Source organism: Macaca mulatta, chromosome 1 (assembly GCF_049350105.2).
Source record: "Macaca mulatta isolate MMU2019108-1 chromosome 1, T2T-MMU8v2.0, whole genome shotgun sequence".
NCBI classification, from domain to species: Eukaryota; Metazoa; Chordata; class Mammalia; order Primates; family Cercopithecidae; genus Macaca; species Macaca mulatta.
Genome location: NC_133406.1, coordinates 214,888,257 through 214,904,944, shown reverse-complemented (window position 1 = coordinate 214,904,944; position 16,688 = coordinate 214,888,257). Strand labels below are relative to the sequence as shown.

Here is a 16,688-nt window from a genome sequence, read left to right as displayed (position 1 = left end):
GCTAATGAATCTTAAGCTTCAGAGTCCTTTACTTATAGGGACCCTTTCCAATGTTCCAGGTATGTGTTCCCAGGGCCATTTTATAACCTTTCTTCTCAGGAGGACACCCCAAATTATTTAAGCTTCAGGCCCCACAAGATCTAAACCCACCTCACAGACTTAACTGTGAGCCTAAATTGGGGGTGAGAGTGGATTTCAAATCTCATCTGCAGCCAACTTGAGAGCAAGGGTTCCTATGATACTTAATGATTGAGACAAAATGAAAACGCTACTTTGATTGAGAAAGAGAGGTCCCTCCCCTGATTCGGATCAATAACCCACATAGGTAGTTAGCTGTCTTCGCAGAGCCTTCTATATATTCCCTCTACTTTTGAGGGCACGAAATAAGTCTTGGCTGACACCAGTGTTTCCAGCAAACAGCTGAAGACTTGACACTTGGATGGCACTCAGGACAAAAATCTTAACAGATTACAGAATCGTTATGGGTTTTTTAGTTTGTTTTTTTTTTAAGGGGAGGGGGTGTTACACTAGGAGTGGGTATTCAAGGTAGACACATCCCAAAATAGACACTTCAGTGAAAAGAGGCAGGTGTTTCCTCACCTGTAAAAACAGGATAATAAAACCTCGCCTTGTGGGGTCTGGTTAGGATTAAGCAAGATCATTTATATAAAGACCTAACCCAGTGCCAGACTCTCGGGAGAAGGGGAATAAATGGAGGGCAGAAAATAAAATGGGTTGATCTTTGAGCACAGCGACAGGGATTCTTTGTACATCGTGCCTTATAGAGCGAGCGCTATATAAGGAGGAGGAATCATCACCCTGCTGAGAAGTAATGGGTGCAGAAAAAATCGGGGAAGAAGGAATGGACGTTTCTGGCAGATGCTTACTGATCTAACAACTGGATGACTGAGAGATGCGGGCCTGAGTGACCCCGGGCTGGCTGTGGGGCCGACAGCGTGAGGGATCTGACTGACAGCGTGTGGCAGCCGAGCGACTGCGGCAGCGGCGGGGCCCCCATTGACTGTCCCGCCCCGAGAGCGGCCGGAGCGCGGTGGATCCTGGCTCATACCGAGGCTTCTCCTGCGCGCCGACTGCAGGCCAACCCTCCACCAGGAGCCTCCGGGGGGCGCCACGAGCACCGCAGCCAGGTGCAGGCGCCGCCGTCCCCTCACTCCCCACGCCGAGGTGGCCCTGGCTCCCTGCGGCCGCGGCCGGGGAACAATGAGGCGCCGGCTTCTTTAAGGGAGATACCACCGCGCCGGCGGGGCAGGGGACGGCGTCCTCCCAGATGATCGCACCCAGCCCCGCGTTGCCGCCGCCGCCGCCGTCTCGGTAACTGCACTGCCCGCAAACATGGCTCAGTGACTCGAACAAAAGCTGCAGTCTCCCTCCCGGCGGGGCGGACGCCAGGCCTCTTTGGTCGGGCCGCACCTCCCGGCGGGCCCGCCAAAGAGCACAGCGCCCCGCAAGCACCCGAGACCCGCGCGGAAGATGCACCGGGCGTTCCACCCCAGCGAGCCCCGCACCCCAGCCCGCAGCTCGGTAGGTCGGAAGAGGGGCGGGTAGGGGGAGGGGAGGCCGCGGCCGGGCGCGCGCAGCCCCAGGCCGGGACCTGCCGCTGCAGACCGTCCCTGGGGCCGCGGGCCCTGAGCGCCCGCTGCAGCTGGAGGGTGGCCGAGCCCCGGCGTGGCGTGGCCTCGCGGTTCCAGGGCCCGGCCACCCCTGTGGGGAGCAGCAGCAGTGGTGCGCTCCGGAGCGCGCACACCTCCGACGACTCCGGGCTCTGCAAATCCTCTGGAGAGGGAGGAGGCTAGCGGACCGCCGGCCGCGCGCTTCGTCGGTGGCGCGGAACGTCCCGGCTCGCGCTACGGAAAGCCGGAGGGGGGCGGGGCCGTCGGCGTAAGGGGGTGTGTCCGCGCGCACCACGGGGGCGCGCGCCGGCTGCTGACTGGAGGCGGCGGCAGCGGAGGCGCGAGCTGCCCGATAATGGCGGCCTGCAGAGCCCATGAGAGGGAGAAGCGGCGGCGTCTACCCTGAGGTAAATCTGGCCCTTCGGCGTGGCGGAGAGGCCCTGCTGCAGAGCCGACGGCCCTGCATGTGTCTCCCTCCCTGGGACGCCTGTCACAGACCTGTCAGCGGAGTCATCCCGGGGAAGGCCCCGCGCTCCTCAGGCCACCGGCCCCAGCCGCGGCCTCCTCTCACACTGGGGCCACCTCCCCCCAGCCCTCAGCCCCCAGCCCCGAGGAGTTGAGGCAACTGTTGGGCTGGCTCCTGTGAGCAAAGGGGCTCGGGAGGCTCCCCTCCGGGCTTCATCTGAGCACGGCCGAGGAGGGGGAGGGTCTGACACTTGGCCAATGAGCGCGGCCTGAGTGGCCGCGTCGGGCAACACCTCTGGCCGGGACTAGCCCTTCCCGGGTGCCAGCAGGTGTCTGGCCTGGCCGGCCCGCGTCCCAGCGCCTGGTTAGAGCAGTGGGAGCGAGGGCCCGCCACTTTCGGTCGAAAGTCACTTAGGTTCGCACCGAATGCATCATTTGATCCGGGATCCCACGGGTTTCATAAACACCCCTCTCCTCCCTATTCAGGAGGGTGCTCTTCCCCATGGGGACCGTACCAGGCTGGAGAGGACATGGGACTGCTTCAGAGACACGAGCCACCTTGAGTGGATGTGATTGGCGATCCCCGTAGAGCAGGAAAGCTCGTCTGCTGTGCAGCCGGGGCAGAGGATTCTGTGGCAGGAAATTAGACACTAGGAAATTCAGTAGCGATTTGAAGGGTGGGTGTCCAATTAGAGGAAGTGGGACTGAAAGCAATCTCAGAAGTCATTTCTTTTTATTAAATCTATCCTACGGACTTAAAGTAGTGGATCCCAACTTCTCAGGCTCTAGGGTCAGTAGTAGCCTTTTGCTTCCCCAGCTGTACAGAATAAATATTGTACAATCTCAGGTTACTTTTCTTGCCCGTGGTCACAATCTACAAACGAGAATTCGTTCGTGAAGTTCGTTAGAATCTAGACATTGTTTGGGGAGTGAGGAAGCACACTTTAGACTTTCTGCATTCAACACAGCGTTTCTGTGCAGGGCCTTTGCTCTCGCCTTTAAACCGTTCATTAAGTTGAATTCCCGAGAACTCTGTCAGAGAGCCCCTTGATATCCAGGATCTTTGTTGGCAAAAATGACCTAGAACTAAATAGATATTGTTTACTCCAGCTCTCTTATGATTAGTAAAAAGGAAACATAAAAATTTTAAAATAGCTCTTGTTAAATGACTACAAAAAGGTAACTGTATTCTAAGTAGCTTATTTTATTTTTAAATAAACGTTAATGGCCGGGTGTGGTGGCTCATGCCTGTAATCCCAGCACTTTGGGAGGCCGAGGCCGGTAGATCACGAGGTCAGGAGATCGAGACCATCCTGGCTAACACCGTGAAACCCCGTTTCTACTAAAAAATACAAAAAAAGTAGCCGAGCGTGGTGGCGGGTGCTTGTGGTCCCAGCTACCCGGGAGGCTGAGGCAGGAGAATGGCGTGAACCCGGTAGGTGGGGCTTGGAGTGAGCCCACATTGGACCACGCACTCCAGCCTGGGCGACAGAGCGAGACTCATCTCAAAAAAAAAAAAAAAAAAAAAAAAAAGAGGGGGAGGGGGAGGGATAGCGTTAGGAGATATACCTAATGTAAATGACGAGTTAATGGGTGCAGCACACTAACATGGCACATGTATACATATGTAACAAACCTGCACGTTGTGCACATGTACCCTAGAACTTAAAGTATAATAAAAAAAAAATTTAAAGAAACGTTTCTTTTCCACAAACTTTATTTTCATTTATTTTGTAAGAAATAAAGAGATGACATAAAAGACAAAATTAAAATATAAATAGAGTTTGGCCACTTTTACGAATGAAAACAAACATTTTCAGTTCTATAAATGATTTGGTTCACTTTCAGGCCTTAAGCATAAGCCAGGTGTTTGTATTTCTAACTGTGAGGGGGTTTTGTTTTTGCTGTTTTATGACCATTATGTGTGTGGTAGCCTGAAGGAGAAGCTGGGATTTTGCTTGCTTGCCTGTTTTTTCCTGATCGGTAAATAAGAATGCTGAATTTTGGGGATGTATTTTTAACAGTGACATTTTCAAGCAGTTCATATAAGAGACAGTATACTGTAGTGCTTCATATCTTGGTCGTCTGAGGCAGATGGCCGGGTTTCAAATCCCAGGTCCACCAGTTACTAGCTATTGACCTTAGGCATTTCATTTAACCTTTCCATTATATAGTTTCATCTATAAAAAGACCATAATAGTATCCACCTCATAAGATTATTATGAGGATTAACTGAATTTAATATTCTAAAGAACTTAAAACAGTTCCTGATATATGGTAAATACTACCTGTTAGCTTTATGGTTACTATTCCTAAAATTAGATTTCCCCTAGGTATAGCAAATATCCTTCAAGCACTGCAGACAGACAGATGACAAGTAAATCATACATAAGAAGAAATACAAGCCAGTAGGTACACATAATTTCAACAGAGCACTTTGTTGATTTTTCCAGAAACCTCGACCTTGAAGATGGTGAGTAGCCAGCCAAAGTACGATCTAATACGGGAGGTAGGCCGAGGTAGTTACGGTGTTGTGTATGAAGCAGTCATCAGAAAGACCTCTGCACGGGTGGCAGTGAAGAAAATTCGATGTCACGCACCTGAAAATGTTGAACTAGCCCTTCGTGAGTTCTGGGCACTAAGCAGTATCAAGAGCCAACATCCAAATGTGATTCACTTGGAGGAATGCATCCTACAAAAGGATGGGATGGTGCAAAAGATGTCCCACGGCTCTAATTCTTCCCTTTATTTACAGGTATGTGTTGTTGATTGGGAAATAGAAATGATTTGAACATGGCATTGGTCAGCAAGAAGAGGAATGAAAGGGTCAGAAGAACTTTTCCCTTTAAATGCAGGTGTTTTGTAGTTAGAAATAGATAAGTGTCTGCCAAGAATTGAGTAGATGTTTGCTTAAAACAAGGTTTTATTTAAACCTGTGATGCACATACCTAAAAATAACATAAGCCACCTGTTATGCAATGGTACTTGCCAGTCTGCATAGGAATGGGGCAAGATAGGAGCTAGAGAAGTGCTTGAGACTACAGTCTAATAACTTCATTTCTTTGAAATCAATAATTTTGGACTTGAGGACAGAAGAAAAGGAAAAATTCCACAACCAGTAGCAACACCCCTAGGTAATTGGGCATCTCTTTTATAAATCACTGGTTTGAATGTAAGCCTCTGCTGTTTTAGAGGGATATTTGGTTTCTTCACCATGCAATTCCGGTTAATTTTCGTGAAGTACATGGTTTAACACCTGAATGTTATTAACAGTGCTCACAGCTAACATTTGAATTTGCCCTCAGTTCCATGCTCTGTGCTGAGTGCTTTAAAAGCAACTGCTCAAAACAATCCAATGAGGACCGGACGTGGTGGCTTATGCCTGTAATCCCAACACTTTGGGAGGCCGAGGTGGCCGGATCACGAGGTCAGGAGATCGAGACCATTGTGGCTAACACGGTGAAACCCCGTCTCTACTAAAAATACAAAAAATTAGGGCATGGTGGCAGGCTCCTGTTGTCCCAGCTTCTTGGGAGGCTGAGGCAGGAGAATGGTGTGAACCTGGGAGGCGGAGCTTGCAGTGAGCCAAGATTGCGCCACCGCACTCCAGCCTGGGCGACACAGCGAGACTCTGCCTCAAAAAAAAAAAAATCCTGTGAGGAAAGGACTATTATTATCTTCATTACAAATGAAGAAACTGAGGCTTAGTATAGATAATGAATTTATCCAAAGTCACATACATAGTAAGTGGTAGAACTGGGAGCAGGAGCTAAGACTGACAGCTAAAACTTATGCTTTCTTAACTCCCAAATTACTCTTCTGTAAACCTGAGGAAATGGAAAAGCTTTTGTGTTTTTCTTTTGTTGGCTTCTGCCAGCAATTGAAATCTCTAGTAGCTCTATACTCAAAGAATAGAAAATATATTAAGACATAGCTTCTTTATTTATTTATTTATTTATTTATTTTATTTTATTTATTTTTTTTGAGACGGAGTCTCGCTCTGTCGCCCAGGCTGGAGGGCAGTGGCGCGATCTCGGCTCACTGCAAGCTCCGCCTCCCGGGTTCACGCCATTCTCCTGCCTCAGCCTCCCGAGTAGCTGGGACTACAGGCGCCCACAACCGCGCCCGGCTAATTTTTTGTATTTTTAGTAGAGACGGGGTTTCACCGTGGTCTCGATCTCCTGACCTTGTGATCCGCCCGCCTCGGCCTCCCAAAGTGCTGGGATTACAGGCGTGAGCCACCGTGCCCGGCCGGCAGAATTTCTTAAAGCTAGTCATTCTTGGCCGGGCGTGGTGACTCACACCTGTAATCCCAGCACTTTGGGAGGCCGAGGCAGGTGGATCATGAGGTCAGCAGATCGAGACCATCCTGGCTAACACAGTGAAACCCCGTCTCTACTAAAAAAAAAAATTACAAAAAATTAGCCGGGCATGGTGGTGGGTGCCTGTAGTCCCAGCTACTCTGGAGGCTGAGGCAGGAGAATGGCGTGAACCCAGGAGGCAGAGCTTGCAGTGAGCCGAGATCATGCCACTGTACTCCAGCCTGGGCGACAGAGTGAGACTGTCTCAAAAAAAAAAAAAAAAAAAAAAAGCTAGTCATTATTGGAAAACAACTTTCTTTGAGTGTGTCTAAATTCAGAATTTACCATCAGACTTTTACCACTTAAAAGTCTGTCTCTACTAAAAAACAACAAAAATTAGCCTGGCATGATAACATGCAACTGTAGTCCTAACTACTCAGCAGGCTGAGGCAGGAGAATCTCTTGAATCCAGGAGGCAGAGGTTGCAGTGGACCAAGATCTCACCATTGCACTCCAGCCTGGGCAACAGAGCAAGACTCCATCTCAAAAAAAAAAAAAAAAAAAGAAAAAGTCTGTTTTTGGCCAGGTGTGGTGGCTTACGCCTCTAATTCCAACATTTTAGGAGGGTGAAGGGGGAGGATATCTTCAACCCAGGAGTTCAAGACCAGCCTGGATAACATAGCAAAACCCCATCTGTACAAAATAAGAGTACAAAAATTAACCAGGCATGGTGGCATGCACCTTATAGTCCCAGCTACTTGGGAGGCTGAGGTGGGAGGATCACTTGAACCCAGGAGGCAGAGGTTGCAGTGAGCTGACATCATGCCACTGCACTGCAGCCTGGGTGACAGAGCGAGATTCTGTCTCAAAACAAAACAAAACCTCTGTTTTTAAAACAAAAGTTTTGGACTAGGAACAACAAAGAAAACAAATACATGAATGCATGTATTAAGAAACTTGCAAGTTTCCTTGTATGATGAGCAATATTAGTCTTGAGAATTTATATTGCAGTTTAGCACTCTGTGCCCTGAAGTTTTCTTTTTTTTTTTTAGACAGAGTCTTGCTCTGTCGCTCAAGCTGGATTGCAGTGGTGCGATCTCGGCTCATTGCAACCTCCGCCTCCCAGGTTCAAGTGATTCTCCTGCCTCAACCTCCTGACTAGTTGGGACTCCAGGCGCCTGTCACCATGTCCGGCTAATTTTTGTGTGTTTAGTATAGACGAGGTTTCACCATGTTGGCTAGGCTGGTCTTGAACTCCAGACCTCAAGTGATCCATCCGATTCAGCCTCCCAAAGTGGTGGGATTACAGGTGTGAGCCACCTCGCCCAGCCAATGCCCTGCAGTTTTCCGTTTTATGACAGTAAAAATAACTATTTAGCCTCTGTTCATTTTATTGCTTTTCTAAAAGTGCTTATTATGTAAGTTGAATTGATAGAAAATATTGGAAACATTCTTACTATATTCTCTGAAAAGTGGATAGAGGCCAGGCATAGTGGCTCACACTTATAATCCTAGCACTTTGGGAGGCTGAGGCGGGCAGATTGCCTGAGCTCAGGAGTCTGAGACCAGCCTCGGCAATACGGTGAAACTAAAATGCAAAAAATTAGCCGGGGCGTGGCAGCGTGTGCCTGTAGTCCCAGCTATTCAGGAGACTGAGGCAGGAGAATTGCTTGAACCCGGGAGGCGGAGACTGCAGTGAGCCAAGATCATGCCACTGCACTTCAGCCTGTGTGACAGAGCGAGACTCCATCTCCAAAACAAAAACAAAAAAAAAGTGGATAGAAAGCCAAACATGGTGGCTCACACCTGTAATCCCAGCATTTTGGGAGGCTGAGGCAGGCAGATCACTTGAGGCCAGGAGTTCAAGACCAGCCTGGGCAACATGGTAAAACCCCATTTCTACGAAAAATACAAAAAGTTAGCCGGGTGTGGTAGCACACGCCTGTGGTCCTATCTCCTTGGGAGGCTGAGGTGGGCGGATCACTTGAGCCTTGGAGGCAGAGGTTACAGTGAGCCAAGATTGGGCCACTGCACTCTAGCCTCAGCGACAGCCAGACACCCTGTCTCAAAAAAAAAGAAAAAAAAAAGGTGGATAGAACCTTGCTGAACTTTACATTGAGTTTTAGAGACTGAGAGGCATGATCTATTTTGAACCAGAAAAGCAAAGATATTTAAACAAAAGATTTATTAGCTGAGCGTGGTGGCACGCACCTTTAGTCCCAGCTACTCAGGAAGCTGAGGCAGGAGGATTGCTAGAGTCCAGAAGTTCAAGACTGCAGCGAGCCATGATTGCACCACTGCACTCTAGCTGTTGTCACAGAGTGGGACCCTGTCTCAATAAATAAATAAACAAACAAACAAACATATTATTTAGTGCTGAGTCCAGATCCAGCAATTGTTATAGTAGCTAGGCATTAGCTCATAAAGTTTTAAGATGTAAAGGCCTACCAGACTTGATTCAGTGATTTTTATATCTAAAGCACCTTTTTGCTTAGTAAATCTCATTCATCTTTTAAAGCCTAATAGACTTGTGTTTCACTTATGGTACATTTTCCTAGCTGAATGACCTTGGATAAATAACCCAACTCTTCCTAGCATCTATTTCTTCATATTTAAGATAAGGGGTAATAATATCTACTTTGTATAGGAGTTGTCAAAATTAGAGATGTTGCAAAAACAATACTTGGTACATATAAGTACTCAGTAATTGGTACCTCTATTAAAATTGTCTTTTCTATGGATTTATTTAGTTGTCCAGACATTCATCAACACATTTAGCAAGTGCCTTCTCTAAATTTACATCTAGTAAAGACAACCAATATTTACATTTAGTAAAGACAAACAAATCTGTACTGTGACTACAGAGTCCCTATGTATGGTATTCTCCATACAGATTTTCATTTTTCTCCATGTTTTTCCAGATGTCTTCTTCCTTGTTCTCAGTTAGAATCATTAAATCAGTTCCTGATAGCCAAAAGCCTCACCTAGAAGAAAATGTAAAACAATTAACAGAGGTTACAATCTCATGCGAACCTAGTGGCCAGTCTGTGTACTTGTGATAAATATCATGAATGACAAGTACAGGATGCATACAATAGGGAAACCTACATAATCCTGTGGCTCAAAAGTTATGAATCGCTGGATGGGCGCAGTGGCTTACGCCTGTAATCCCAGCACTTTTAAGAGGCTGAGGCGGGTGAATCACTTGAGCCCAGAAGTTCAAGATTAGCCTGGGCAACATGGTGAAACCCTATCTCTACAAAAAGTTTAAAAATTAGCTGGGTGTGGTGGTGCGTGCCTGTAGTGTCAGCTACTTGGGAGGTTCAGGCAGGAGGATCACTTGAGCCAGGGAGACAGAGGCTGCAGTGAGCCATGATTGTGACACTGCACTCCAACCTGTGTAATAGAACAAGACCTTGTCTTGCACGCACACACACAAAATATATATATATAATTGTCTAAAACTTGTAGTGTGAAGAGGAGTCAGCTAGATAAGTGAGAAAAATTTCCTAGGCAGAAAAAAACCGTACATACAAAGGTCTTGAAGCAAAACGCATGAAGTGTTTAAAAATTGAAAGAAGAGGCTGGGCACAGTGGCTCACACCTGTAATCCCAGCACTTTGGGAAGCCTAGGGGCAGATCACAAGGTCAAGAGATCGAGACCATCCTGGCCACAATGGTGAAACCCCATCTCTACAAAAAATTCAAAAATTAGTTGGGCATAGTGGTGCATGCCTGTAGTCCCAGCTTCTTGGGAGGCTGAGGCAGGAGAGTCTCTTGAACCTGGGAAGCAGAGGTTGTGGTGAGCTGAGATCATGCCACTGCACTCCAGCCTGGTGACAGAGTGAGACTCTGTCTTAAAAAAAAAAAAAAAAAAAAAATTGAAAGAAGATAGAGTTGTTTTAGATGGGGTTAGAAGGGGACAGCAGGAGTCAGAGCGCACAAGGTCTCATAACCCATGTTAAAGAGCTTAGACTATATCCTAAGAGAACAGGGAAGCCATTGAAGGGCCTTAGTCAAGAGAAACCAATGGCTAACATCCTCTACATGTTAAAATAAGCAGATTGGGTGCTGCATTTCCATAGCTCTCAACCAGAGGCCCTGTGGCCTGTTTTCATATGGTTTTCGATGCTAAAAATAGTTTTTAGATTTTTTTTTAAGACTTGTGGGGGAAAAAAGGAAAGGAAAAAGTATATGGTACAGAGACCTTATGTGGCTGTCAGGCCTGAAATATTTACTATCTGGCCTTACTCTAAAACATTCTTTGAACGCTGGGACTCGGCATTGCTCAAAGCTATTGAGGAGGTTTGCTTTTGAGAGTAAAGATAGAAGAAGAAAAGCATGTTTAGTATCAGTGCACCTGGTAAATAATTATGTGATCTGTACCTTTCTATTCTTTTATTTTCTGTCTCACTGGCAAACACATGCAACAAGGAAAACTCATGCCAAAGAGATAACTGCAGATCATTGCAATTACTATTGTCTGCTGTGTGGAGAGATGGCGTGAAGGGATGTTCTTTGCTTATGCTTGGCCAAATGGTAGAGGAAGTACCAGTAGATTTAAATGTGAAATTAACAATTCATTCACTCTTCAGCAACTCTTTGGTCTTTTCTGTTCAACTCATGGGTCTGAAAAGGACACCATACAACAAATGCTTTTAAAAGACAATATACGGGGCCGGGCACCATGGCTCGCACCTATAATCCCAGCACTTGGGGAGGCCGAAGTGGGTGGATCATGAGGTCAAGAGATTGAGACAATCCTGGCCAACATGGTGAAACCCTGTCTCTACTAAAAATACAAAAGTTAGCTGGGCATGGTGGCACACACCTGTAGTCCTAGCTACTTGGGAGGCCGAGGCAGGAGAATCTCTTGAACCCAGGAGGCGGAGGTTGCAGTGAGCTGAGATTGCGCTGTTGCACTCCAGCCTGGTGACAGAGCAAGACTCTGTCTCAAAAAAAAAGACTATATACTGTGTTTTAGAGTGATAGTTCATGTCCAGTGAAGTAATTCTATTGAATTTCAAGTAAAGGAGAGTTGTAACTAGATAATAATAACAAATCAAACTGTGATTTAGTCTAGGTTTTCAGCTTGTATGAAAGAAGAAATATACAAATTGAGTTGATTTTTTATATCAAAATGCATATTTGAAAAAATAATAAAATATTTAAAAATTTTTAAAATGCATATTTGATTTTTATAAATTGGTTTTTAAAAGTCATCCAGTGAAAGAGCCAACATATTTGCATTCTGCCTATAGAAGTTTATGAAGTAACGATGTCAGTCTTTATTAGTGACTACAGGAACAGCTATTTCTGCAACAACTGGTTGTTCCTTGATCATTTTTCTCTCGATTTCACAGGTTATGTTGACAGTGTATGTGCAATGAGTAAGAAGTGTATTTCAGGCGATTTCATTGAATAGAGTTTCCTAATTGAGGTTTATACCCCAGCTGGCAACTTCCTAGGTCTATCTGCTGAAACTTTGGTCTTTTCATGAAGCTATGAGCTAGGTGGGTAGAATTCAGCTCCACTGACACATGGAGAAAATGTGTGGCCACTTGGACGCTTTTCAAAATAAAACTATTTTAAAATTTTTACCCCTTGGTTTAGAGCTTTGGTGTATATTTATCAGGGACAAAATGACAGTTTGAAGCATTTTTTAAAGTTTAAAATAAAATGTATATTTTAAAGCACTGATTAAATATTAATAGAGTTTCCACTTAAAGATGGAGACTGACTTAACCTTTAAATTATTCTTTTCCTATAACTGAATGTATAACCTATGCAAATGATTGTAACCTTTTTTTTTCCTTCTTGTAGCTTGTAGAAACTTCATTAAAAGGAGAAATTGCCTTTGATCCCAGAAGCGCCTATTATTTGTGGTTTGTGATGGATTTTTGTGACGGAGGAGATATGAATGAGTATCTGTTGTCCAGGAAACCCAATCGTAAAACTAACACCAGCTTCATGCTTCAGCTGAGCAGTGCCCTGGCTTTCTTGCATAAAAACCAGATCATCCACCGAGATCTTAAGCCTGATAACATCCTGATTTCTCAAACCAGGTTGGATACCAGTGACTTGGAACCTACACTCAAGGTGGCTGATTTTGGTCTAAGTAAAGTTTGTTCAGCCTCTGGGCAGAACCCAGAAGAACCTGTCAGTGTAAACAAGTGTTTCCTTTCCACAGCATGTGGAACAGATTTTTACATGGCTCCTGAAGTTTGGGAAGGACATTACACAGCAAAAGCTGACATCTTTGCTCTGGGGATTATCATCTGGGCAATGCTGGAAAGGATCACATTCATAGACACAGAGACAAAGAAGGAACTCTTGGGGAGTTACGTAAAACAAGGAACTGAGATTGTGCCTGTTGGGGAGGCACTTCTGGAAAATCCCAAAATGGAACTTCTCATTCCTGTGAAGAAAAAATCTATGAATGGGCGAATGAAACAACTGATTAAGGAAATGCTGGCTGCAAACCCTCAGGATCGCCCAGATGCTTTTGAACTAGAACTCAGATTAGTACAAATTGCATTTAAAGATAGCAGCTGGGAAACGTGACACATATTATTTGCAAATACCATGGATGATATGCTGCTTCTGTTTAACAGTGATGCAACATTATGTGGCTGAAAAAGAATATAAAAAGCTAGACTCCACCCTCTAAGGGTTTAGATTTTTTGTGGGATTTTTTTTTCCTCATTTTTCTTAAATCCAAGTTGGCCATTTTATTATATTAGTATGTTTCAAATGTGTATTACCAATGTGGGTGTAAATTTTTAAAAAATGATTATTGATAGAAGTTTGGCAGGAAAATTCTCTAAGAGCTAAGAAGAGAAGAGCGTCCAGTTTTCTGGAAATATGTCTCTAAGTATTTTAGACATTCCTTGTCAGTATTAGGAATTTCCATGGGAGAAGAGGTTTGCATGCTGGTAATGCAACCTTTGAAACTTTGTAAAGGAAACATATATGTATATATTTATGTATATGTAAGTATGTGAATGTACGCATTTTGCATTCCATATGAAAAAAATGCCATGTCTGTTTAAATTATTTGATGTAGGTTTGGGTTTTTGAGATTTGCTGGTGAAATCAGTGATGAAAAATAAACAAACCTTCCCTTATCTTCCTACTCTGCCCCTTCCCCTAATGAAATCATATTAGGGTTTTTTTTATTTTTGTAATATACAGCTTTTTTTTTTAAAGGCATCATTTTGGAGGGTCTAAAATTATCTGGTAAAACATAAATGAAATTAAGTGATCCAAAGCTGCTGAAGTATGTTTGAACTCTCCAGTGCCCTGTAGCTGCAAGAGTTGAATTAGTCACGCAGTCATATGGTAGCAGGTTGGTGATTCAGTCCGACCTTCTTTAGGTAACCGAGCATTTATTTAACCAACTAAACCACTGCATTGGGACGTCTGCACTTGAGCTTCTACAATCTGATATAAATCTGAATACAGGATTCTGTTTCTGAAAACTTTGCTATGTATGAACTGTAATACTTGATATATTTTTGGTTTGAAGACTTTGTCTAAGCCTCATTATACTGAAGTTGAAGAAACCAAATGAGCTCTACCCTCACTTTGCCTGCCCTGATATGGTCACTTGTTGAGTCACTGGAGTTCTTTCATTTTGGCACTGATGCTGTTTTCTCTTGTCTGATTTGAGACAGTAATGATAGTAATATGGTTGTTGAAAATGTTGATCACCTTTATCTAACATAGGAGAAGATACGTATACAGTATGGCAAATGGATAAAATATTGTGGCAACCACTACTTTTAAAGTAGAAAAGCTATCCATTTTATACAATCACTGATATAGTCTATGTCAAAAACCAACAGACCATTATTCCTCTTGAAGTTAGTTTGATTTTAACTTTGTATGATTGTCTACGATTTGTTTTCCTGTAAATGCAGATAGTTAAAATCTAAAGGATAGAATGCTTCCCTAAAACAGAACATTAGCCTTTAAGGTTAAATAGACTTTACATTGTATCTAAGTTAATCTTTATAAAGCACTAGAATTTTTGGTCAAAAGTCGAACAAAATAGTATTAGAATATTGAAATTATTATTATTATTTTTTTAATGAGACGGAGTCTCACTCTGTTGCCCAGGCTGCAGTGCAGTGGCACGATCTCGGCTCACTGCAAGCTCCACCTCCCAGGTTCATGCCATTCTCCTGCCTCAGCCTCCCGAGTAGCTGGGACTACAGGCGGCCGCCACCGTGCCCGGCTAATTTTTTTTTTATTTCTAGTAGAGACGGGGGTTTCACCGTGTTAGCCAGAATGGTCTCAATCTCCTGACCTCATGATTCACCCGCCTCGGTCTCCCAAAGTGCTGGGATTACAGGCGTGAGCCACCGCGCCCGGCCTAGAATACTGAAATTATTGATAGCTTGCATAATCTCAGCTTTTTTGAACTTCCACAACTTTTAGAATATGTCATAATTTTTCCCTGTTTCAAATGTGTTCAGAGGAAACAATATAAAACACCACCAAAAAATTGCAGTACATAAAATTTCTGGACTATGTGTTACTTGATCTGGAAGTTTAAAATTTGGACTAAAAGGTTTTATTGAAATAAAGCCTCTTAAAATGAAAAGTCATATACTTTTAACATCACTTTCAAGCTAATAAGTATAAGAATTCTTTTGGAAATTAGAAGTGGAAACACCCTGGAACCTCATGATAATTGACCCTCTGGATCACCAGATTAGTTTAATTTAACAGATATGTCCAAGGAAGTTGAGCTATAGACAGTAAGAAAAAGCATCATGATAATGTCTCATCAATAACATGGCACTTCAGCAGAGATTCATAGATTATGGTATGCCCATGCATCATTTGCTTTTCAAATATCTATGTGCTTGGAGCCACAGTTTCCTAAGCGCATAGTTTTTGGTCCTGCCTCATGTAAAATAGTTAATGATTATCATTTACTTGGAAAGATTTTACCTGTGAAGTGTAATTCTTTGATTGGGGGTAAGGGTATGAGGTAATCAGGAAGTTTCTTCTGGAATTTTCTCAAGTCCTTGTATTCTAAAATAGCCAAGCAAAATGATAGTAAATTCTTTGTCTTTGTTCTTTCAGTCAGAGGTATTTATTAAGTACCTACTGTGTGCTCAGCACTAAAGGTTTGTTGATAAAATGACAATTAAAAAATGGCATTTAGCCAAAGGCCTTTTCGAGCCAGGAGTAAGAAAAGATGATTAGTGATATTTGGAAATACCTGGATATTTGCTAGAGGAAAAATGAAAGCAAAACTTTGTGCACAGTGCCTTGCCCATAATAGGTACTCAATAAGCAATTGTTCCTCATAGAGTCTCTTGCCATGGTTTATGGTGTTTTTTGAAATTTGTCTTAATTGAAAAAAGACCAAATATTTCAAATGAGCTTATAGGCAACTGTGGCCAGTTAAAATATGGGGTTGTACAGTTAGTTCCTAGAATGTTATTTTGCACTAGTTGTCACTTAGAAAGATGGGGTTCCTGTAGATTTTTTGGTGCTAAGGGATACTTTGTCATTATGATGAAGTAAGTGTTAAGTGTCACATAAATAGCACACAAAATAGTTATTTCTGCTGGTCTGTTTTTTCTCTTCGTTGTTGTTGTTTTTAATTGTAAATTGTTATCAATCAAACTATTGTAGCAGCTACAAAATAATTCACCAGCATGACAAAATGGTCAAAAAATAAGTCATCAGCACTTAAGAAATGAAAGCAACTTTTGAAATTTTCTGTTAAAATTGTCAAATATATTTTATGAAGAATTTATAAAAGGGGGAAATGATTGTAATTTATTGTTCATGACTTTTTTTTTTAAATAAAGTGAGTTTCAACAAAAAAAAAACATGAAAATTCTACATTGCTGCTTTAGTGGCTCTGTGAGTAGTTCTGTAGTACTTTACTTCATGAGCACAAAATAGAAGGTATAAAATCTGAAGCAATGTATTTTTCAGACTTAACCTATTAAATGATTCTTTCTGAAATAGAATTGATTGCCAAGGAAAAGATCATTGAATTATAGGAGTTTCAGCATTTCAAGTTCTCTAAAATTTTAATACTGTCTTGCTGTATTTGCTTTGCGTACAAGAAGAACTCGTATTGCCAGAGATGAAATTTTTTATTCATTTATCCTTCTGTTTCATTAAGCTGAGACGAAGCATAGTATATATTAAATGCAGCTCAGACTAAGCATAGTATATATTAAATAAATGAGGGGATGCAATTTTTCAATCTATAACTTGAGACCATGGTTTAATTTTCTATTAAGAAGTCGGGCCTACT

General features: G+C 43.3%; 2 protein-coding genes across 26 annotated transcripts in view; one reads left to right on the top strand and one right to left on the bottom strand.

Annotated features, from left to right (window-relative positions):
* LOC106997042 (uncharacterized) overlaps positions 1-2,741 on the bottom strand; it is a 48,099-nt gene extending 45,358 nt beyond the window's left edge. For 11 of the 24 annotated variants that reach the window (XM_028837729.2, XM_077968553.1, XM_077968534.1 and 8 more), the window contains exon 1: positions 1,070-2,023. In XM_028837729.2, coding sequence (XP_028693562.2) covers positions 1,070-2,007 — 938 coding nt within the window. In that variant the 5' untranslated portion in view covers positions 2,008-2,023. Of the gene's footprint in view, positions 1-887; positions 2,032-2,129; positions 2,290-2,611 lie in introns of those variants that run through there. The other 13 variants (XM_077968477.1, XM_077968468.1, XM_077968471.1 and 10 more) reach the window with 5 other exon arrangements.
* PDIK1L (PDLIM1 interacting kinase 1 like) lies at positions 1,315-16,251 on the top strand. Of its 2 annotated transcripts, none has more exons than XM_015131783.3 (3): positions 1,315-1,542; positions 4,550-4,851; positions 12,221-16,251. In XM_015131783.3, the coding sequence occupies exons 2-3, from the start codon at positions 4,567-4,569 to the stop codon at positions 12,959-12,961; spliced, it is 1,026 nt and encodes a 341-aa protein (XP_014987269.1). In that variant the 5' UTR covers positions 1,315-1,542; positions 4,550-4,566; the 3' UTR covers positions 12,962-16,251. The 2 variants fall into 2 exon arrangements, with proteins under 2 accessions (XP_014987269.1, XP_014987260.1); XM_015131774.3 differs by lacking the exon at positions 1,315-1,542 and adding an exon at positions 1,937-2,038.
* Positions 16,252-16,688: the final 437 nt, after the last annotated feature.

Coding starts and splice junctions, on each gene's coding strand:
- PDIK1L (XM_015131783.3), top strand. CDS start 4,567: ATGGTGAGTAGCCAGCCAAAGTACGATCTAATACGGGAGGTAGGCCGA. Junction 4,852..12,220: donor ATTCTTCCCTTTATTTACAG/GTATGTGTTGTT, acceptor TCCTTCTTGTAG/CTTGTAGAAACTTCATTAAA.